Source organism: Numida meleagris, chromosome 7, assembly GCF_002078875.1.
Source record: "Numida meleagris isolate 19003 breed g44 Domestic line chromosome 7, NumMel1.0, whole genome shotgun sequence".
Taxonomy (NCBI): domain Eukaryota; kingdom Metazoa; phylum Chordata; class Aves; order Galliformes; family Numididae; genus Numida; species Numida meleagris.
This window is the reverse complement of record NC_034415.1, coordinates 11771215-11795571: the sequence shown is the minus strand read 5'-3', so window position 1 is coordinate 11795571 and position 24357 is coordinate 11771215. Positions and strand designations below refer to the sequence as shown.

Below are 24357 nucleotides of genomic sequence, written 5' to 3'. Positions count from 1 at the left end.
ATTGGAAAGCATCTTTTCTTGCTGTTGTCTCAGCTAGTCAATATCGTCTCCATAGCAATCAGCAAAACATCACAAACATAACAAGGTCAGGAAGGTTTTCCTGTAAAACACAGCTTCAGTGCTTTACCTTCAACAAAAAATGATATTTGAATAAACTCTTCAGTTCTTTAGAACAGAATTACTCACTGCTTTTAAAGTCAGCCAGCATAAAGATACAATAGTGTCAAGTGCTGGTCTGTCATGTAGTACATTTTAAAATGAGGCATTTCTCCCTCCTCTCTGCCTCCCCAAAAAGGAGAGGTGGGAGCAGAAAACTGCCACCCTCACGCTTCATCCCTCTACCAAAACAGAAATAGATGCAGTTGAAAGACTTGGAGAGGAAGTTTGTGGGGTTTTGTTTGTATTTTAAATGAGATCTCATAGTCACATTTCTACTGCTTCCCTTAATATAAATTCTAAACTTAAGAAAAGCCTTCAAAATTCTTAAATTCCTTTTGTGATACCATATCCACACAAAAACTATCACACTTAGTGCATTTTTTCTGTGCCATGCTTCTTGCAAAGGCTTTTTGTTAGAAAAGCATACTCAGTATACTTGACTAGCAAAGCTGAGCAGAAGTCTGTAGTAGTTATACCTACAGTACGCATCAGATGCGCACTTCAGCCTGTGGATGAAGCCCTTCCGAGCCTGCCGGGCCACTGCAGACAGTACCTAAACTAAGACAGAGTCTAGTACATATTTTATGTATTAGGGAAGCAAAGTTTACATTCGCAGATACTGGCCTATCTCAAAGGCAGTGCTAATCAGGCAAACTGGAATCTATTCAAGCCAAAGTTTCTGCATTACTCAGCTGGTATACCAAGCTTTAGCTGTTTGATTTCAGGTATTATTTTCCTCTGGTTGCACTATCAGATTACCCTTCTCTACTGTGTTACCAGTAGTTTAAATTAACCTATTTTGAATTAACCTCTGGTAACAGTAATGGACAGCACCTCCCTTCTGGCTGATCTGCTTGAGATTTCTCCGTCCTCTTCCTGACAATCTGTACTCCTCACCTAGCACTGTGAGTTTGCTTTTTTTTACTTGCCAAAAAATATGAAAGTTATTTTAATATAACAAAGTATTGCTGAGCCAACTCCACAAGTGTCAGTTACTCATTCAGTTTTAATTTGGCTCCCCTGTGTATTTTTTTTTCCCATTAGCATATATGGTCTTTACAATATCACGATTACATGCCATTTACAACTAGCAGCTTGCCTTGCTCTGGGCAGATGATGCAACAATAAAGGCATTTCGCTTTAACACTGAATCATTAAACACAAGTTGTAGAGTACTTACTAGCAGTGTTTTTGTTTTCTGGCTGAAAGTCTTAGAACTCCTTTCTAGGAATTTGAAGGAGTTCTAGCCTAAGTACAAAGCATAAAGTCATGCTTCAACTGTGATATATAAGAATGTATTCATGTCCCAAATCGATCACAGTCTGAAGCTAGAGAAACAGAACTGACAGAACTAATCTCTACAGACCAGAGCGATATTCCCTATCAGATAGCATCATGCACACTAACAAAACTGAGTCGCAGTCTTTCAAAAGTAGCTGTTGCTTAGAGATTGTTTGGGCAGTCACCTGCTGCTGGGAGGTGGTGAGCAATTGCCTTAGCACCACCTGTTGTTTTCCCTCTGTCTTTCCTTTTTATTGCCCTACTTAAGTCATCTTTAACTCAACCCACAAGTTTTTATTGGTTTTGCTCTTCTGGTTCTCTCCCCTGTCCCACTGGGGCAGCAGTCAGCAAGCAGCTGCTGCTTGCTTAGTTGCTGCCCAAGGTCAACTCAGACCAGGCTTGTGGCTTTATCACAGAATAGTATTGCTGGAACAAAACTCAGATGGTATGATCTTCCAAAATAAATGCCGCATTCACATGTTCTAGACCACTTTATAAAGGAAGGACAAAAATTTTGCAGTCAAGAGAAAAGCTACTGTGGTATCTGAAGAAGATACTTACATTTTCTACATCTATAGCAGAGCAAAAAAATTGCCTGAAATCTACAACACTAAGGTGGAAGCAGAAGAATAAGGTTTCTACAAACTGAAAGCAGTGACACCTCTGCAAGTACTACAGAAAAAAAGAACCATTTTTATTTGTGTAAAAGACTTTTCTATAACACTATTATTACAAGCAACGTTTTATTTAAATGAAAGATTGCAAAGTTTTAACTTTTTGACTGAGTGAGATTTAAATATTGTGATTTTGGAGATGACGCTTTCTTTTCATAGGAGACAAGGATGAGCAGGGATGTTTGTTTTAATATCTGTTGTGGTCTGTGGGTTTTTTGGGGGGGAGGGGAGGGTATGTTTACTTCTTTTTTTTTTTTGAGTTATTCTTACCAACAGACCAACTTCATCAGCTGCAAACCCATGAAATATCCATACAGCCATACTATTTCTTGTTATTTACTATTTCACTATGAAACTAAGATTATGAAGGTGAAATCACCCTTCAGTACCTTACCTGCTAAGCAACAATGGCGGGATATTCCTTTTTTTTTTCCATTCTTCAGAGGTAAAAGAATTCAGAGCAAAGAAGAGCCTTAAGCTTAGTAGCAACTATCTATAGATAGCAAGTACCAAATAATCACTTTCAAAATGGAAAACAGGTTTTATCTGAGTTTGAAAGCACAAGAATATAGGAACAATATTTTTTAAACAAAGCTTACCTTTAATTTCTTATTTAGTTTACAGCAATATCTGTATAACATTGCCAAATTTAAAGGTCCAAAATCTGCATAGAAACTTTGAGAAAAGAAAAAAATGTTATTTATGCAAAACAGTGAAGTAAATTTCAATGTGCATACTGTTGATAGCTAAAGCTGCAGAATAGTAAACTACGGGGAATACTGAGTGGACAATATATACAATACACCACATAAACCCTTTATTTCAGCTGCTGCAGTAACTGAAATTTAAGCCTACTTCTTTTTTATCCCATCTCCCATTATCCCAGAAACTACCTATTATTCATACGCACCTTACACAGAATGCTTTATTGCTTTCCCTTTTGTCCCCCTTACTCCTCTTGTTTCTAAGAAAAGTTCTCAGAGTTTGTCATTTATTTCATGTTTTCTCATTGTTCCCATCCCTCTCTTCTAGATTTTCCTTAAACATCCACATACCCCTTGAGGCAGCAACTGCTGCCCTTTGGATAAGAGAGACCAGCAATAGCACATTCAGGAAAATTATTGCAAAAAATAAAAGTTTCTGGTCAGGATTCACAGCGCTCTTTCTCACTAATCCTAAGCCTCTGGAGACTTATTACTTCATTAATACCCCTTCCACACACACATCCTCTCAAACAAACAAACAAAAACAAACAAAAAAACCAAAGCCCAGTGAAGAAGAGTGAATTATATCGGCCCCACTGCTGCCCAGAATGAGCACCCTGCCTGCCACACCAGTGAAGTGTTAACATCATCTACTTTACAACATCACATAGCAGCACAAATGTGTTTATCCCTTGCAGCGCAAAACATTGTCATAATGTTTAAATACAGTAGCTCTTTAGGTGGGTCAAAGACTAAGCTGTCCAACTCCTAGGACTGTAAGTTCACAGAACTCAGATGAAAATTTTAGTGGCAATAAAGTAGTCACTAACTTTTAGAATTCCTCATCTCAGATAAGGCTGCCAGATATGGTCAACAGTTACAGCTATTTTAAAACCAAAACTCTCCATTAAGTTCTTAATAGAGATTAAATGAAAAAAGAACAAGTATGATTTAAAAAATAATAATGAAAAACTGGAGCTCTAAGGACACTGCAGTGAACATGGCTTCTAGAAAAGCTCCGTAGGTAGCTTGTTAAAATTGGTTCTCATTCTGCAGCACTAAAATCCCAAAACAAAAACAAAGCCACACCTCTCATTCCAGTATTACCTTCAGAATATTAATTCACTTGCATGATGAACAAGTAGAACTTGGATTTTAAGACTATTTTGTGAAAAATACTTGAAAAAAATCAAACTGTGGAACAAAATAGTTTCTAATACAGCTTCGATCAGCACAATGATATAATTGAACACGCAGTTCATCTAAAGCACAGAACTACAGCCATGCTTTAGGATAAGCTTCCATTACTATTCATTTGCTAGAACTACAGCAGTATGAACTCAAACATCCATTTCTACTTTTCTGCATGATTAAACACAAACAGAAGAGCAGGAAAAGCAGATTAAAATGAATTCACCAATCAATTTATCCACAATAGATAAGTTACTTACTGTTTTGATGGATGTAAAGAAAAGATACATTTAGTCAATTAATCCATGAAGTAACAAGATATTTCTAAAAAATAAAGCTACTCAGATTCTCATTACTGTGATTTTCTATCATTTGCTGCCCTTAAGCAAACAATGGTTTTCTTAATACAGCCAAAAAAATTATCAATCTTTAACACCCTGGTATTGCTACTGTTTGGCTAATACTTTTCAAAATCCAAACACAATCAGAAAGAACAGGCACTTTCACTCAATAGTGCACCACTATTATTTAAAAAAAAAAAAATCAAAACCCACCAGCAACTTCTAATTCCTTTACACAACACCATGGGGCAGTATAAACAAGCCAAAACAAGCCACTGACATTGACATGTTGTGATACATGCATTAATAATTTGACTTTTTCCACTATGTGTCTTTAAACTGGAATAAGCTTGAATGTTCTTTTTAAATGGAGCTAAGTGAAACAAGTGTTTCACAGTTCTCCAAACAGAAAAGTTCTCTGACAGATAACATAAGGTTCTGTACTGAAGTAAGTGAACTCCTACAAAACTCTTCAATTTATATCCTTAAAACTGAATGCAATGTCTGATACGTCTAACCAGAAGAGTTTAATCTTATCCATGCCCATTACTTTTAGAGCAACAGGCCGTTTTTGTCCTTGAATTCAAGTCACTTAATCCCAAGTCAGTCCGTGGATTTTCTTCTTAAGAACAGAATTTTGAGAGCTAAATATAAGTGGAAGATGGGAAACTGGGGGGTGGAAATAAGCAATAAAGAGAAACAGCACACCAAGACACACTCCAAACTAAGAATTTTACCTGGCAAAAGTTGAAGACAGAAATTAAAAAAACAAAAACACACAAAGAAATGAAATCTGATTACATAATACAATGTACATAACCAATATTCATTCATTTACAATTATTTCACATTTAACAGATTTTCATTATATCCAGATGTTCCTGTAAGCATTTGTACGCCATATGAAATCAGCACATCTCTGAAACTTAAGCCAGTTAAGAGACAGTCATTTGCAATGGTGGTGGGAACCAGATATGAGGAACAGAAGGCAAGTACGGTATTAATCTACATTTATATTTTGTTTTAATCAAGTACTTAGATGATAGCTGAAATTATTCTTCCTCCCCACCCCATGGAAGCTTGCTATCTTTATGCTTCTCCAGCTACTTTGCAGCAAAACCCCTGAATCCACTACGTGAATATTTAAATACTCTACTTCAGAAACACCATCATAATGGTACCTGGAAGCAGAAGCATAGGTTTCTCCTTAGAATCAACTCCTTGAACAGCCTTTCTCATCAGCTCTTACAGCCTATCATTTCCGATACCTGCTGTTTTGTATCATAGGAATTGCCATCTACCTAGATAAGCCAGCCCTAAATCAGCTCATTTATTTACTCTTTCATGCAAGTACTTTCTTCCAGTGAATGTAAATGTGAAATAAATATAGTCTAGGACTACATAGTCTTTAGGACAGAAACTCAAGATGTTTCTGACTGTAGTTCTGTGCAATGCCACATGAAGGTGCCATGGGCCAGGTCAAGCCTTGGGCACCTCTTCTGAACGAAGAAGTTAATTTTACTAAGTATTTGAATATTGCTGACCCTAGCACAGCAGTAAATGATAAACAGCTTTCATATCTGGAAGTAACGGATGGAGCCCAGTTACAGCCAGTGAAGGAATACCATATCCAGGCAGTCTCTGAAATTAATTGATGACCTCCACATTAACATCACAATCAACGTATTTATGGCTAGGGCACTAAGTTACCTTTCAAAATAAACTGAATTACTTACACTTTGCTCCAGAAATCCAAAGGTGAACATAAACTTTCCCCCTGCAGATAGATGTACTAAAGCAGTAGTTTTATACTGCCATTCCCTTACAAATTTTGTGATACAGTAACAGAAATACAGATGAGAAGATAGGAGACTCCTATCTGAAGATTTAGCTCAGGATTTTTTTCTTCATGACAGATCAGCATAAGTTTGGAGCTACTGCTACGCTGAATATGAGGGTATGTAAGCATTCTGCATTAAGTAGTAGGTATTCACAGCAGCCTGAATATGGTTCAAACCCTTATTAACATATTGGAAAACAAGCTAGAACAGCTTCACAGAGCCAGTTCTAACCATGCACAAATGCTCAGAGGAAACGATGTTACTGGCCAGGCAGCTTATTTGGTGTTTGAGTCAGTAACTTTAAAACGAGCATAGTTTAGCTATTGCAATCTCTTTCTAGAGCACACATACAAGAATTGACAAGCAGCTACTGTTCTCTGCAAGACGCTTACCTTTGTTGGAGACTAACAACTATAGAAAAGCCTCTTTTCCACCAGATAGGAGCACCTCAAGTTGGCTGTTATTTGGACTAAGAGTTTAACCATAAGAACTGCAGCAAGTAGCTGAAATGCAGCTTACTAGACACAAGACTAAACTAATTTGTAAACATGTTACAGAAATCCAGTTTCTTGCTGAGGTTACTATTAAAAATAAGCAGTAAGACTAAATTAGAACGAGAAGAAAAATATTCTTCACCTTCTTTTCTCTCCCCCCCCCCCTTCCTAGGCTGGATCACTAGAACATTCAGGTGTCTGCTCCATGGGCTCTCAATCCAAGTATAAGCAGTACAAGAATCAGCCGCTGCAGAAGCAGTAAATGGCTACTAGAGCTAAATGTTTCAAACCGTTAAGTTGAATACATCTGAATTGACACAAATTTTCTAGATGAAAGCCAGAAGTATCAATCCACATATTCATTAAAACTTAACTCTGGTGGTCCTGAAATCTTACCTATTTGGTTTTCCTTCTCGCACCCCTGCTTCCCAAAGCACATCCCACCTTCCCACTTCTTACACGTGTGAACAAAGGCAGGATGCCCAACAGCACTAGCTGCTGCTCTAGTCCCACCAATTCCTGTCACATACAAACTGCTGAGAGCTTTCTCATCGGGGACGAGACACAATCCCTAACACTTCATACTACTAAAAGATTGCACACTTCTGAATGATGAAGATACAGCAAACATAACTCTAGAAGTGATATCACCCCACCGCTTGCATCTGAAGATAGGAATAACACAGAAGTTACGGATTACGCAAAACATCAGGTACTCACTCCTTTTCCCCCCAGATGTTCCAAATCTTCAAGATCCCATCTATTCAAAATCCAAGAATAAATCAAAGCTCCAAGTTACCTACAGTTAGAGCTACTCCAGATGCATGCATTTTTCAAACAATACTTCAAGATGTCAAGAGCAAAGTATCAGCAAAGATCTTCTTCCATAGATCTTTGCCTGTAGAAGAATCTTAAGATTGTTAGAAACCTACTTTCTATGGAAAATAAAACTCATCTTAAGAGACCAAGTTTCTTGTAGAAGGTTTTCTATTTCAAGCTACATGTCTGTCCAGTAGGAAACTGGAGCCTAGAAAACAGATTATTCCAGTACACATTTATTGCAAACAATAAATCCTCAATGCCTTTGTAATTTGCTTTCATCTTTTCCATGTGAATCGCAGAATAGTTGATGTTGGAAGGCATGTCTAGAGGTCATCTGGTGCAACCTCCCTGCTCAAGCATGGACACCCAGGATCACATCCAGACAGCTCTTGAACATCTCTGCACAGGGAAGCTCCACCTGGACAACCGGTGCCTCATCACCCACACAGTAAAAGTGCTTCCTGATGATCACACAGAATCTCATGTAGCAGTTTGTGCACACTGTCTCATCTTGGTGCTGGGTACGACCGAGGAGCCTGGCTCCATCCTCTTCACACTCTCCAGGGTAATGTTTCCCCACTTGAGATTTCTCCAGGCTAAACAGTCCGACTTATCTCAGTCTCTACACATAGCAAAGGTGCTCAAGTCCCTTCATTAACTTGGTGAAGAAGGCACAAGAGTGCATATAAGATGTATTAAACTTGTACTGGAGAGAACACCACAAATGCTAAGGTGCAGCACTTCAGGTGTTTCAAATATAAAATTATGCCAGTAGTTCATATTCTAAGTAGAAGATGATACTCCCAGTTTTCAGATCACCTGACTCCGCTTGCAGTGAATTTAAAAACTGTTACTTTAAGATGAAAAAGAAAAAAGCTACAGTACTGTTATTAACAGCCATCCACAAAAATTGGACATAAAACTGATATTTATGAAGCTTCATTTTCCTCTGTATTTACATTCATAATGATAAAAGGTGGAAGCTAGCAAGTTTCTTAGACGTGATGTGGTTTTGTCACTGTTTTTGTGGACTTCAACTCGCTAAGTTATCTTAGTCACTTGATAGTGAAGTTCAACTCTCCAAAAGCTGGAAGTGAACAAGGAACTCTCTGTTCTCTGTGTGAAGTGACAGCTCTATTTGTTGTAACATGGATAAGGTTTTCTTTTCCTTTCAACTGATATAAGCCTCAAAAGGATGGTGAAGTTCAGGTTTCCTATGCAAGTACCTTTATTGGATAACCATACAAAGCAGCGTTTTACACTGGTCAAATAAACAAGTTAATCTATACTCATACCACTGGAAAGAGAAACTGCATTGCATACGTGTATACAAAGAAGAAAACATGTCCGACAAGTCAAAGTCCAAAGAATACTCATTAAATGAAGTCATAGCTTTGAGTTTTATTCTATTTCTGCTTGAACTTCAAAAAACATAGCTAACATTAAGACTGCTGTAAAACGGGCAAGCAACATACCATGGCTTGAAGGCTGTAGTGTACAACATAGGATGTACAGAGAATATCATACTATTTATTTTTGCAGCTGCTCGCTAAATTTCAGATCAGATCTGCAAAAGCTGTTTATAAAAAAAAAGATCAGAAGTTAGAAGTGACCGAGTAAAAACACAGTTTGAGAACTGCCGATATTATTTACCAAAAGGATGATATTCCCAGTTTTAACTAACTTTTAATTTTGCTTGAAAAATTTACACAACAATAAAAATGATGTTACAAATTGTTTGGATGAAAAGATGTGAAAGTCAAGTTAACCAATCAAGTGTAATATTCCCAATCCAGATCTATTTACTGAAAGGTGAAGCATGAAAGACACTATTCTTAGAGAAGAAAAAGCTTCTTATTCTTGCCTAACTCACTAATTGAGATCTTGCCAAGGCAAGGCTTGTCTATTTGCCAAATGACAGTCCTCATCAAGCTGGATTATTTCTCATTAACTCAGCTTTCCTGAAGCAATAGTTACCTGCAATACATTATTCTGCAAGACTGTATTCTCTTGTAGGTAGCAGGGCAGATTTCCTCAGGAGGGACCTCAGAGACTTTCAGAGAAAGACTGACAAAATCTTACTGAAACAAAACAACTGTGTGGGGGGGAGGGGAAGCTATACAAAGTCAGTTGCATAAATTCATTCTAAATTCAAACAGGAAATTTGCATGCCATCTCTTCTTTAGCACAGTAAGTCCCACGTTAAATTGCAGCACATGCAACTAAAACAGTGACAGTTCGACAGTTCTACTAGTGAGCTCCCAGACAGATAATGTTTGAGATGTTCCAAAGCACACTGAAATCCTTTCTTTTTAACTTTTCAAAGTATCAGTGCTTAAATAAAGTAGTTTTATGAATTCGTTAGAACAGTTGACAACTTCAAGTTAAAATTAAGGCTGAGCTACTCAAAATTACATAATCACATTTTGGGTATAGCCTAGTGATAAATCATGTGATGCACTACAACAGCAAGCATTCACTCCAAAACTTCCAGGCCCACCAAATTTAGTGTTAGAGCACTTTTCTTTAATAGAGTTCGCTGTTAATTTACACTATTACTTCCTTATGTGTCATCAAGAGTGAAGAGAGAAAAACAATGTAGTGAGACAAGGAGATTAAGTACTATGCGATCCAATAACATGCTCTTCATAATCAGACTAACAACCCCATACTCACATATTCACGAGGTTTTTCGACAATGTATTGCTTCAAAGAAAGCAAACTGACCTCACTAAAGTCAGCCAAATTAATTTCCGCATCACTTCACAGTTAGAATTATCACTAAAGATAGAACAGCCCAAAGAAAAGCAGTTCAGTTCCATATACAATGAAGTACGTTTGTCTAGTCACTACTATGAAGCATCTTAACAAAACTAAGTCAATAAATACTTGTGTTAGCAAAGTTATTTACATACCTCACAGGCGCTGAGGATTTTGTGCCCGAACAGATATCTCCTATACTCTTACTCTTAACTATTTGAACTAGTTCAATTACAAAGCAAAAGCAGCCAAGAAATTTTGATGAGGAAGAACAGCACAGGTAGGTCGTTTTGAATGAAGACTCTACAAAACACTGTTCTGGGCTACAGCACTCCAGAGTTTACCTCCAAATTTCATTTCAGCATCACATAAATATTTCCAATTGCTTTCTCAGAAAGGTGCATTTTTGAGAAAGCTATCAGGAGTCCCAGCTTGGTGTTGGAAGTTGGGTTCTACTATTACTTAGACACAAACGCAGGTGTCAGGGCCAGTCTCTGCTGTGCAGCCTGTGAAGTACAGCAGACAAACATCTAGCTCACTGAGGAGAATAAAGGGAACCTATAGTAGAACCAGCATTTTCCTAAACACTACTTGACTTCTATTTTATTTCTCTTTTCGATACTAGCTTTCCAATTTCAGAAAGGTGCTGACAAAAATATAAAGTGGTAACCCTGCCAGCATCTGCTTTTACTTCGCTGAGAATACAAGCTTCCTTAGAGATGGGAGTGAAAGGAAAAACATACAAATTTTGACATGGTTTTACTATCAAATATTGCATACACTAATAGAGATGTACAGTATGTTACATATACCAGTGGAAAACTTAGCACTGCTTATCTAGAAGAACTAGGTTATTATACAGGATGCATTCATGCCACCAGGCAATTGTCACTTAGTTCCTACTTCAAATTACAGTTTACCATTTTACTTTGAGAATGCAACAGGATGAGTACTGCTACTATATCAAATATAGGATACCTTTAGAAATGGCCCCGACAGATTACAAGCTGTTGACTCAAAGTATACCACAAGTTACACGTCTAAAGTCTTTAAATATGCCCTAGTAGTTAACAGAAGGAAGCAAAGACTTCACTATCTTGTTTATCTGGTATTATGTTACATTCTGGTGCATGGTTAACCGATATGTGGATTAAGGAGTACATTTATTGAATTTGCTTCAATGATTGTTACAGAAAACACCCTCAACCCAAACAGGAAATTACAAAAGTTAACTTTGAGAAAAGATCATAAGGAACTCCACTAGAAGATAGACAACTGAAAACAATGAAGACTCAAATGCGTGTTTTAAAAAAACCAAGCAAACAAACCACAACCTAGAACTGTAAGCTTTGCACAGAAGGGAAGCTACAAACTGAGGAAAATTGTTTTGCACCTTCACAGAAGCAGCACTGAAGTCACAGGTATGGGATGTGGTTGATACTCTTAAGTTCTTTAGCTCATGGAAAGAAAGTCACATTTTACATAAGAACACTTCTTTTTATCCCACTGGAAATATCTTGTAGCACAGCAAACCCTCTGTCAAGTGGTAGACTATGCAGGGAACAGCTATCTGGGTGCATAATCTACAGCATCGACTTTAACTACAGCACCGGGCTATTACTTTATTTGTTTTGTGTACATATTTCATGTTTCTTTGTAGAACTCCACCTACAATCAACTTAACTGTTGGCTTTCTGTTCTACCAGTGACTTCCAGGCACTAGAAGCTGTTACTTCAGAAAATACTTTCTCTTCTGTTTTCAAGCTACAAAAGCCAACCGGAAGTGCTATCTAAAAACCTTGAAATAAGTTGCAGATGTGCTTCAAGCACAAATCAAAGTCTTGCAGTCTTATGATTCTGCATGAAAGGTGATCACTTCATGCTCTGGCTATAGGAGAACACAAAAATGAGCTACTGTTTCACACACAGTCACACTAAGCAACCTTCTATTTCAGACACCATTTAATAAGATGTAATTAGTCTTAAGAGATCTTCTCCAGTTTATAATGGAGCTCGGCAGCCCAGATAACCCGCCCTAGCTCAGCTACGATGTAACAGCTCAGCCATTTAGAGTTATTTAAGTAGCACGGTAGGATTTTTAGATTATTTTTTGTTTAAACCAAAACGCTGTTAAACACTTACTTCTCATAGACCAGTTCGTCGTCAGTACAGAAGTAGTGGGTGTTCACCGTACTTTTGGGCTTATTCCGCAAAGTAGCGAAGTAGAGGCGATCTGAAAGACAGCGGAGGGCCGCGTTGCGCAGAGCGGCCCAGTCCAGCCCCGGGGCTCCCGCCGCCCCGGGCCCCGCACACGGCGGCACAGAGCAACAGGTGCCGGCCCCGCGCCCCGCCGGAAAACAGCGGAGGAAGAACTACAGAGGCGTTCCCCATAGCGGCAGCGGGGCAAGCAGCTTGCGAAAACCGCAAAGCAGAAGGGGCCGAGGGAGGCAGCCAAGTGCTTAAAGCGGCTGGACGGAGAGGAGGGGGCCCGAGGGATGCTCCGCAGCGGAGCCCCCGCGGCCGGGGCACGGGGAGCGCTCCCGGCCCGTTCTCACCTTTCACGAACTCGGAGGCTCCCCCCAGCACTTCGGAGGCGGCCGCCGCCGGCTCCATCTTAAACAGGGCGCGGAGCAGCGAGGCGCGGGGCGGCTCCGAGCTCATGGCGCTCCGGGGCAGCGCTGAGACGCGCTCGCAGGGACGCGACCCGCTGCCCAGATGAACCGCCCGCTACGGGCCACGCTACTGAGAGCGCCGCCACCCGCATAGGAACCGGAGCGGGGGCGAGAGCTAGCTCCGGGACACGGCGAGCCGCCGGGAGCCCGCAGGGACCTCGGCTCCACCCCGGCCAGGCGGGAGCCGCCCCCGGATAAAGCAGCCGCGGGTGGTTACCAAGCGACTAGCGGAGCTCTAGCGACGGCGCTCCCCAGCCTTTGTTTCCCCCGGCCGAGGTCGAGGTGGGCGGGCGCCCCCTCAAGCCCCCGGCCCCGCCCTCCGCCTCAATGCCCCGGGTTCGCCAGGCACGGCCCCGCCCTCCGCCCCCGTCCCGCTGGAGCCCGGCCAGCTCCGCGCTCGGGTAGCGCTTCCGCGCCCCGCAGCGTTCCTTTCTGCTCCGTCCCCGCCCCCGGGCTGCGCTCTGCGGAGCGGCCCCGCGGAGACAGAACGCCCCGGTGCCCGGCTCGCGAGATCTCTGGCGGCGGGAAATGAGCCGGGCTGGTATCTCCCCAGCGCGAGATAGAGGTGAGCGAGCTGGCAGACCGGGCAAAGGCCGCCTCGTGCAGGAAGGGGAGAAGGAAAGTGCTGCACGGCACCAGCGGAGCCCTTTCTTCACACTCTGAGCTGGGACTCTTGTTTGCGAAGTCCGGGCCCGGCAGGCGTTGCCCTACCTTCTGTGTGATGGACAGGCAGATCCACCAATCACACGCTGCCTTCCCAACTCTCCCTGCCAACGAGCGGCGCACGTTGTGGAGAGGGTTGTTCCCGGCCACCTCCCTCGAGCGGGTCTCGCCTCAACTGCTCCTCTTCCCGCCTTCGGCGCGTGCGGATCGGAGCTCCGTGTGAGGAGCACTGAGGCGGGACGGGGTCCCGAGGTCACGCATTTTTAGCGCGTGGAACCCCTAACACGTTGGGTCGGGCTTCCCTCTCACTGAGAGGTTACGCAGCAGCGAGACGTTTCACATGCGCTACGGAGGCTGTGGTAACACTACGCTAGTTTTTTTGTTTTGTTTTGTTTTGTTTTTTTTGGTTTTTGTTTTTTTGTTTGTTTGTTTGTTTTTTGACTTATGGTGGTTGATTCACAATAGCTGAATTAGCCTATAGTTTAATTAACCAGCTGCCAAATAAACGTGTTTTAAAAGCATTACATAGAAATGCCTTTCCTCCACCCACCTCTTCAGAAAGAGCCTGTGAGTGCCAAACAGAGACAGCTCAAGCACAACCCCACACCAAACAGCAGAAAGCAGTACAGGAGAGGTGCTCTTTTAAGAAAAAGGATGCTGCTCTTCCCAAAGGAAAAAGAAGCCAAATACCTTAAACAGATTTTTGTAATACAAAGTAATATGAAGCGCTGAGGTCTGTGTTATTGCCACCATCTTTTTGTAACATAAATAATTGTTACTGCCAGTTGACGTCCTTCTGTGAGCTGCAGGTGAGGCCAAACAGTGCTGTAAAACACTTCTCACTCTTCCATTTTTAATCTGTGCTGAAGTACTACAGAAACACTTCTCATGCATTTCTTAGTTTTACCATTGCTTACTTATTTTTTGGTACCGATTCTAATAATTTATACTTTTTTTTTTTTAATAGCTCCAGAACTTCCTAAATATGATTCTCTTTGAACCTCTACGAACTTAGGTAAGGAACATCATTCTTAGTAAGTACTCTTGTAGAAGATGCTTGCAAGGCCATAATCTTCTGTTAGAATAAGTTAAATAGAGGTTGTTGTAGGGTATTTTGTTTGCTTGTCATGTAAATCAATGTGCTTACCTTTTTCTGTTTGTCTTTCTCTTGTACTTTTATCCTTAAATAAATAAAGTATGGAGTATTTACATGCAAGATCTTAGAGTAGAAATTCTCTAAGGAACAGGAGATTCAGAACCAGAGCTTCCTAACATCCCTTTTACTCAAACTTCCATTACAGGTCAGTGCAGCATACATTTCTAAGCACATGCCACACTACGTGTCAGGAGTACATATGAGCATACTCAAAGGAGCTTTAATTAAGGTATCTTTGCCAATAGAAGGAAAGATGGAACAGTGTAACAAGCTTCATATCCAGTATCTATAATCTTAAGATACATAGTTCTGTGCTTAAGCCTATTCTTTCCAAATACATATTAGCTAGGCTGGTATACCTACGATGGAAGCATGGCTAGCAACTGAAGTCCTATCAAAAGCTGTTTGCAGATAGCTTACATACCTTTGGCAACACTACAAATATTGCTTTGGTTGCATGTAAGTGCAATTAGTGGCAATTAGCTAGATACTTTTTAAGCATAGAAAACACTTAATCTTGCTCTTCTCCCCTGTAAAAACGAACTAAATAACTTCCATGGTTTTTTAGTCCTAGTATTTCCTCATAGCTTTTATAGTATAACTATACCTTGTAAAATACTTTCACAATGTTTTGACCTCATACTTTTCATTATAATCACTTCCAAGTGCTATTTCAAAAAATTTGATCAAGCCTACAGTGACATCTTGTGGCATTTTTTTTTTTAACTATAGAAGCAATCTTCTTGTAGTCTTATCACAATTTTAGGACTACATCCTGTTTAAAAATTATATTGTACTTCTAAATAAGTACAATAGAAAATTATTGTACTTCTCAATAAATTTTAAAAATTGGTTTGATTTTTTCCTAATATAAGATTTCTTAAGTACGTATTTCAGATACCATTTATAAAATCCTGTGTTGCATAAACACTAATTTCTACAGAAAATTCAGAGGCAGTGATAAATCTGTTTAGACTTCAGGATACTTCCAAATGACATCTACACAATCTCTTAAAAAAAAAAAACCATTTTGTTATTATATGTAGTGATTGGAAAGATCAACACAATGGAAAAGGCATTACAAAAGCGGTGGAAGAACCAGCACAATAGAAAGGAGCTACAAAGAAAAGGAAGTAGATCGTTCACCTGTATCAGAAAATTCTGGGTTCACATAAAAAAGCTCTACCAAGGAGGAATCTCCAGAAAGAGATCCTTCCTCAGTGGCAGACATGGGGCCTAAGAGGGGTGGAGCCAGGCTTCCGGTCACACAGGTGAATTGCCTTCAGCTGTGCTTCCAGGGCTGACTAGGTCTTTCCTCCAGGTGCTCAATCAGTGGTTCAGGCTGTGACTCAGCAGTTCCCATACATGTTAATACATAAATTAAATTCTTAGCAAAATATTTCATCAAAGAATTTCAAGGCACTTCTATAACCATCAAGGGTCAAATTCATTATTTATAAAAAGTTATCAGCCCTGAAAACTTAGTCAAGAATGTGAAAATAAATACAGAACAAATGTATTTATGTATTTTATTTGACAAGGGTACAAATTAAATTTACCAGAATAATAAAAGCTTGTTCTATTCATTCCTTCACTGATACAGAAGAGCTCCCCACTAAAAAAGAAAACAACAAAAAAACAAAACAAAAAGCCCCAAACGATCCCTTCTCCGCAACAGTGAGCCCAAGATTAAGATTTGGCTAAGATGTCTGTTCACTTTACCTTTTAAAAGGTAAAAAATAACTAAAACAGTGAAGACATAACAGATAACACTGTACAGAACAGAAATTACAGATGACCAATAAGTGAAAAACGCATTACACTACCACTAGTGAAGTTGCATTTCTGGAAACCTCATAGTTCTGTTTGGATTTTACTTATCACTACATTATAGTAAATAAAATTTACTTTTTACTATTTACAACAAAATTGAACAGATTTTATGTTGCTATATGAAGTTTTTTCTCCTTAAATCTTACAGAAATACTAGGAAGTCTTCACTGAACATAAAATCTTTAATGCTGATAGAACAAAACAGGAGAATGCTCTGTTCTACTGAAAGAAAGCCAGAGACTCCATATCCAGAACCAGTTGTAAGAACATGTCACATTTTTCAAAGATTGTTTTGGTTCAGATACCTTATTAAAAAAAAAAATCGTACACCATCTGTGTAGATGGTGTTTGTATTCTAGACATGAACTGTTATTGATTACCAACTTTTGAACTGGTACTGAAAATAAATCAAAACTGACGTAGGTGAGACTAAACCTAAATCTGATGCCAGATTTGATTCCTCTCTGATACAAAAAAAAAATCGCTGCCTTTTTTGCTTTTCATCCATACTACAAAAAAGTTCTGTAGCTACAGTGAAAAGTTTTTCCCTATGTTAACACTGTTTCTAATAAAACAGAAGTTATTAAAAGTTGCTGTTTCTTGCCATAGATGAAGCCACATAATTCAGAGACTGATAGTAGTCCAGCCCTGTCACATATCACTGTATCTTAAAATACATATTTTTATGCTTTACACATTGCGCACTTTAATTCTGTTGTCATAGCTGCCAAAATCAGAGATGAAAGGAATCAAAAAATAATCATTCATGTGACAGAGTGGTTTCAAAAAAGGGAGACCTGTAATATTACAAAATATACAAACTAGAATAAAATGTAGAGCAGCTTGCTCTCATTAGCAATTGTAAATGAGACATACTTTAGAAGTGAGGATTTACTCAGACACTTCTTTGTAACAATGTACACACATTATACCAAAACAAAACTAGGTACTAAAGACAGTATTGGTAAGAGATCTCATTGATTTGACTGCATATATAATTTTCATATTTTATGTATTCGTGTTTCTTACATTTCCAACTGCTAAGTTTTACCTTTTAACTGTTTTCAATGTTTTAGCAACTCTAGGCAAATTATTAATAGGAGAAAAAGCTGGATCAAAGAGATCATTTTCCACTACCTCAGCAGTAGTAGATATTGTAGGCAGTGGTTTTAGGACTAAGATTAAGATGGGTACTCTTCTGGTTTGCTTTCACAGCAGCTTCAGGAACATCTCAGGATAGAGAGCTTATATACACATGTAAAGGAGTTTTGTACAGGAGTCTAGAAGCCTAGTCAACAGTTGGTTGTAGCCCTTTTAGAGTTTCACTAGGAACTGTGTGGAGACGAAGAGGGAAATGGGGGAAGGAAGCATCTCAACACGTAACAAAAACATGCTTAGATCTCATTTAACTAGATACACATATTAAAAAATAAAAAAATCAAGTTATGAACACTGAAGTATAGGGGTGCATTTTTGGCTGCAAGTTTCTGAAGAAGTGGCCTAGTTAATTGTAAACACTCTTCAGGTTATGGAAAGAGGATGATTTTATTACGACAAAACACTAAGATATATATACTTAAAATTTTCTGAAAATTTACCTTGGTGATTGGTAAGAAAGAGTGGGAGGGAGGAACGACATAAAACGCCATATGGCATAGATTCAGAGGCTACAAGTAAGGATGGCCAAGATGTAGTAATTACACTGAGTGTTACCATCTAATCCCTTAAATTCAGTGGCTTACATTTTACTTTTGTGATTGGCATAATTAGGAAACCCAAACTGGGAAATCATTATGTTTGAATATTTTAAAGGCATGCCATCATAAATATCAACCAATTTATTTACACAGTAAGATCTCTGTAACAAATGCTCTGCTCGGTGCCACATCCCAGAATAGCCACTGTTAGTGTCTTTTTCTAAATTTCGTATATCAACAGGCTTCACAAACACTCCTGAAGGCTTTCCAGTATGTTTTGCTACCAGAAAATTCATGGCAATATCATCACAATTTTGAGTTTCATCTATTAAAGTGTACACAGCCTCTGGTTGTCTTTGAAAGTCTTCTAAATACCTGCAATGAAAAAATGCTGCACCAATAAGAACCATAGAATACTGATCTCCATTTCCAAACCCTGGGTTCTGCAGTTCAAAGCTGCCATAACTGTATACACCTGAAGGAGTAGAAATGTGCTTTCTAGGAATGAATCCCACTATATGCTCTGGAAATTGCTGAAAGAAAAAGAAATTGAAAACATTAAAATGAAGAGCACACGGTGAAACCAAAAGATGATAAATATTTTCATGAAAGACTTAGGCTTTTTTTTTTTTTTAAATGAGAGGAGCATAAACTTATGCCCAGAAAAGAGAGAACAGAACTGTTGGCATATGCTCCTTCAAACTACAGAAACGTTCCATGTAAGTACAGTTTTACAAAATTGACATAACTTGCCTCATTCCACATCTATCCTCAATTTGCAGCTGTATACTTGGCAGTCAAAACGAGTTTACAGAACTTTTCTTAGAGGAAATACTTTTGTTGTTGTTTTGAAGCACACTAGTAACTTACAGAAGTTCAGCAATCAGCAACTAATGCGTTCATGTACAAGAAGAATTACAAGTTTGAAAAATATAGATTACAGATATAATTAACATAGAAGAATATTTCTGCAATTTCTACTATTCAATGCTTTATGTATTTTAAAATCTAATTTAAGAAAAACAATGGTAGAACACTACGATATAGTACTACTCTTTCTAATTAAAACCATTACTCTCATTTGTAACTTACAAATGCTGCCTGCTAAGGTGCAAAACATTACCTGCCAAACAGAAAAGGCAAAAGCAAGGTCATGAGCACTGACGAGTGTATCATCATCCATCATTAAAACAGCTAAAGAAAAAAAAGTTTTATCAAAGGATTAAAATACATGGGCACAGTATGCAGTACAATATTTGACAAACTGAAATTTCTGTAACAAGTAAGGCACATTGCTGATCTGAATCATAACTCCTTGAAAGCAGAATCGGATTTCAACACTAAAGCAAGGCTATAGCTTTGTAATAACTGGAAGTTACACTACATTTTAGATTATTTGCTAGCCTACAACAAAACCCAGCAACCTCCAACCATCTGTAGTGCAGCTCAAGAGACGTACGTTGGAAAACCTGGAGCGTGTACTTGGCAAAGCAATTTCAAATTCTACTACACTTGTGAAATATACAACTAAAAAGTTAGAAACCATTCTTTAGTGAATGAGATTTATACAGAATTTTAAGAACAAAATTTTTACCCACTTCCTCCCTATTTGCAAATTCTAAATAAGCAAGCTTAAATTGCATTAGCAACATTCATATTGATTAACCATGGAGGGAGGAATCTTTGCTTTAAGTTTTAAGCAGAATGCTGTTCAAGGAGGGAAGATATTCTTACATGCCAACTCCAGATGCATGAAAGCCTCTACATTTACAGTCAGCATAATCCTATTACAGTTTAAAAGACAAACAAAAACACAACAAAAAGAAAGAAAAGAAACAATGGGGAAACTGAAGTTTCTAGCATCTTGCTAGCAGCCATAAGTTGAGGCATGTCAGAAAGGAAACAGTAAATAGAATTGCCTTTACTAATCATGAGTAAGGCCAGGTCTGTAATGCAACATTTGTGTTTTTTTTTTTTTCCCAGCTGAAACAAATAGTCTTTATTGTTATGCTTCTCCTGGAAAGAGCTTAGGAAGAATATTTAGATGAATGGCCAAAGACTAGGGAAAATACTGTTAAAAAGTATGCATGATTTGAGATAAAAATCAGACAGTTAGGGAGGTAAGTTTATCTGAAGAGCAGAACGTGGTTGAGAACTTTGTCTTAAAATTAATGGATTAAATCAACTGTTTACCAGATGGTTTAAATCTAAATTAAGAGAGAGACTCAACAAACACATGCACTACGAGTTTCAGTTTACACTATAATGGGAAGAGAGACTGAACTACCTACCTTTGCTAGACAGATGAAATAGAGAACAGACATAGTTGCAAAGGCCTATGAAACGTATTTGACATTTCTCTTTTTCTCCTTACTCAATGGCCTCTACCCTGCTACCGCTGCTCCCCTGCTATTGCTGTATAGGTTTTCTATGTCACCTACATTCTACTGAGCAGCTCAACAGTTCCATGGTTCATTGCATAGTATAAGTCAGACTATCCCTCTTTTAGCATCGAAGGGGAACCATTAGAGCAGGTCTTGAACTGGTGTTTGAGCACCTGCTGAAGGGGTGTGGCTGGCCCAGGGAGAACAGGCAAATTGTTTGCACCTGTGCTGCCCATGTGAGCAGAAGGGATGGATCCAGGGTGGAGCCACACTGGGCTCATATAAGGGCCAGCCACAGAACAAAGAGCACCTCTTGGACCTAGGCTGCTTCCTGAGAATACTGCATAGTCAGAGCAGCTCTGTCACCAGTGGGGTGAGTTTAACAGTTCAGCTCTTCTTTTAGTATATTACTGTTTGCCCACCTGTGAATACTTTAGTAGCACCAAGAAGCTGTTGGGAGCAATTTTGCTTTCTCTTGAGCAGAGCAAGCGTATGGATTTCATGTATAAAAATATAACTAGTAGTAATATGAACTGCTCATTACCTTTTGTTTCCAGCTCAGGGAAGTTCTGGAGTCTGTTCCTCATGCGATTTACAGTTTGGACTTTAAAGACAACAGGAACAGGATGAGGACCCAAGGAATTCCACATTTCCTCTGGCATCTTCTCTCCAATGTTGTTCCACACAACAATTACTTTATGTAAATGGGGGATGGCTTGATAATGATTTAATAACTTTAGCAGTAAGTCAGTTCTGTTATATGTCTGCATAATAAGAGTAAATGACTCTAAGGCAGGCTGACCCTGAGTTTTTGATTCCCTTTTAAAATTAGGCATTTTATCATCTTTGATGCTGGGGAGTAAAGCTGTTAAAGCTCCTGCCACAAGAAGTAGGATGATAATCACTGCAGAAGTGAAGCGTAGTAGGTGGATTCCCATAACTCTTCCTGGAAGCTTCCAGAAGTAAAAATACCTTTAAAACAAGTAACAGGAAAGGAAAACTTATTAATCCCTTAGACAGATTTCTCTTTTTCTTGAGCCAAGTTTCTATAACATTAAATAAATTCAGGTGAACAAATGAGTGAGTATATATGAGGAGAATTTTAGGACCTGAGCCAATTACTTTTTTTCTATCAAGAGAAATACTTCTGGTACTTGGCTTCTAATGTCTGCTTGCTTTCTGCTTTCACCTTTTTGTTAATTTTTGCAGAACAGGGAAATTCAAAGTGAACTTAAAGTAATAACTCTCAATTGTTTGCTATCTCTTATTTTCTCAATACTGCATTTTTGGCTGAACATCTACACACCTCACCAAACCCATCCACCTGAAAATAGAAAACATTTGAACGGGGATTCTAGCACTGCACAAGCTTTGCCTTAACTGCGAGAAATGAGATTAGGTGCCCCTACTCAGGCACCTTCTGCCACCTTAGCGTAAGGCAGGGGTTTCTGGATCCTCCTGCTTTTGGAACTACACGGGAGATTTTAGAGTGACCCAACAAAGGCACTCTCTTTTACGAAGAGCCTTGTGCCTCTTAGGTGGTATTCCCAGTTCTTGAGGCCTCAGCAAGACCCATCAGTCACTGCATCCCATTGTTTGTACCTCAAGTGATGTGTCATCCACAGCTATTCCTCTTCTTCTAGTTGCGTGGTTGATATGCATTGGATACATGATAAATATTCTAAGCTTACTACTAAACAGTTATTAATCTATAAATATTACACATTACTCCACCAGTATTTCCAGGCTTTCATTGCAGAATTCTGGTTAGATGAAGTGATCCAGAACAGTCTCATCGATTAAAATTCTTGGCGGAGATGCTGTGTTTCTTCACAGAATTTTGGATCACTTTTTTCACAGTGCATATACCATGCCTGATATTAATTATATTGTTTAAAAAAAACTCTCAACTTACCTCATCATTGCCAGATGGGATTGTTTCTTCCCTGTTATTGTTCACAGGACAGTTTGTGATCTTTTATCTGCTGGAAATTAAAAGGAGTTGCAACTGAAGATCAGTAGCTAATCTCCATGCTACTCTGCATCTTTCTGCATTTTAACATTCTTCTTGGTTGCTGATCACTGTGAATGTTCTTGGCAATTATCCAATCCCTTTTCCTATTGCTCAGCTGAGTAATTGTCTTTCAATGTTTTCTCCCGAAACAAACTACTATACCAGTTGATTAGAAAAAAACTCCAAACATATTACTTTATTTTAGTGGTTCCCGGTGAACACACATTTGGCTACCACTGTAAGGCAAGTAGTTCCAGTGACAGTTCCTCTGTTTCTGGCCCATCCCCTTCAGACTTTCCTCCCACTATAAGCACCAGCTGCATTAGAGGCTTAAGGCATGGAGTCTGTCTTTCCTATCTGGTCTGACAGATAGCAGAATGGAAAGCATGTGAGTGCAAATACAATAAGTAAGGATTACACAAGATGCAGGGCAGTAACCCAAGAAACTCGTATTTGTTTCTTAGGTTCTGGAGAGGATTTTCTTTAGAACTGGTTGAACAAAGAAAGGGAGTATTTTCTAAGAATGGTACTAGAAAATTTAGAGAGTAAAAAATTAATAGTTTTAAAAATGTGGAATTTCACACAAGTTGATAGTACTGAATGCACACATAATGCATGTATGCCCACAGCCCATCAGTCAGCATGCCCATTTGTGATGGTCTTCCTGAGCCTGAGGTCTGCTTTTATCACTATCTAATTTTATAAGGCTGCAGAAGTCATTAAAACCCTTTCAGAAGATAACCCTTGGTTTTGGTTGCTTCATCTTATAGTATATATGGCTATGCTGGGCTCCTAGAAGCAGCTGGCAGGAGCTCTGTGTGTTCCTGAAGCCCAGGATGTCTTTGTCATGTATGAGTTAAAGAGATGAGCCTTAAGTTCTCTTCCTCCAGTTGCAATCTGGTCCAATAGCGCTTAACACCACCAGCGCGATGATTAATCAGTAAAAATGTAAAAGCACAAAGGAAGTGGAAATATATGTTTTTAACTGTGATAAAGAAGCCTCCTAGATTTCAACAGGTTCTTACTCAACTGCGTATTAATAACAAGTAGGAATTGTGTTATATAGCTGCTACTTAGAGGTCCATGCAAAATTTTCAGAATAAGCTTTGCAGTGTTCTCCAGTTGGAAAGCAGTTTGATCGGCTTTGCCAGTTACATTACGAAATCACAACGCTGACAGAAAAATAAGATAGTGCCCGTGGGGGTCACCCCTTCAAGCCGAAACCGGTATAGTCAAGACTCGAAAGCCAACATGCAGTGTCTCAACCCTCGCTCCGAGAGCGTCAACGCGGCCTGTCCTAGCAGCTGCCCGCAGCGCCACCGCCCGCTGACCGCAGCCGTGCCTACCCGCTGAGCCCCGCACGGGAGAGCCGGGCCCGGCGCCGCAGCTCGGCCGCTCCGGTGACTCAGGGACGGCCCGGCCGGCAGCGCCACAGCAGCGCCGCCGTGCCCGCTTCCTGTGGGCGGCCCGCGCTTCCTGCCAGCCGCCGCGCTTCGCCGTGCAGGGGGGTGCGCCGCGGGCAGAGCGACCTCGGCCGCAGCGCAGCCTGCAGAGGCGCACCCCGCTGGAGCGCGAGGTGCGCGGGGCGGGCGCTCTCGGTAGGGTCCCCACAGCGGCTGGTTTGGGAGCAGCGGGCGCGGGGGCCGCAGCGCATCTGGCAGCATTGTAAGC

The 24357-nt window shown here is 39.8% G+C and overlaps 2 protein-coding genes and 1 long non-coding RNA gene across 5 annotated transcripts in view; 1 reads left to right on the top strand and 2 right to left on the bottom strand.

Annotated features, from left to right (window-relative positions):
- Positions 1-13204, bottom strand: part of CDC14A (cell division cycle 14A) — a 59595-nt gene extending 46391 nt beyond the window's left edge. Inside the window, 3 exon segments of the mRNA XM_021404428.1 lie at positions 2714-2789; positions 12410-12500; positions 12823-13204. Coding sequence (XP_021260103.1) covers positions 2714-2789; positions 12410-12500; positions 12823-12928 — 273 coding nt within the window. The 5' untranslated portion in view covers positions 12929-13204.
- LOC110402401 lies at positions 13377-21312 on the top strand. 2 transcript variants are annotated; one of them, XR_002441069.1, is made up of 4 exons: positions 13377-13504; positions 14570-14617; positions 14904-14987; positions 21230-21312. It is a non-coding gene; the product is annotated as an uncharacterized LOC110402401 (long non-coding RNA). The 2 variants fall into 2 exon arrangements; XR_002441068.1 differs by lacking the exon at positions 21230-21312 and adding an exon at positions 16740-16864.
- EXTL2 (exostosin like glycosyltransferase 2) lies at positions 16274-24168 on the bottom strand. Of its 2 annotated transcripts, none has more exons than XM_021404436.1 (5): positions 24033-24168; positions 22588-22657; positions 21217-21644; positions 19412-19482; positions 16274-18821 (listed from the first exon to the last, which is right to left on the bottom strand). In XM_021404436.1, the coding sequence occupies exons 2-5, from the start codon at positions 22593-22595 to the stop codon at positions 18330-18332; spliced, it is 999 nt and encodes a 332-aa protein (XP_021260111.1). In that variant the 5' UTR covers positions 22596-22657; positions 24033-24168; the 3' UTR covers positions 16274-18329. The 2 variants fall into 2 exon arrangements, with proteins under 2 accessions (XP_021260111.1, XP_021260112.1); XM_021404437.1 differs by having other exon boundaries at positions 22588-22654; positions 24033-24167.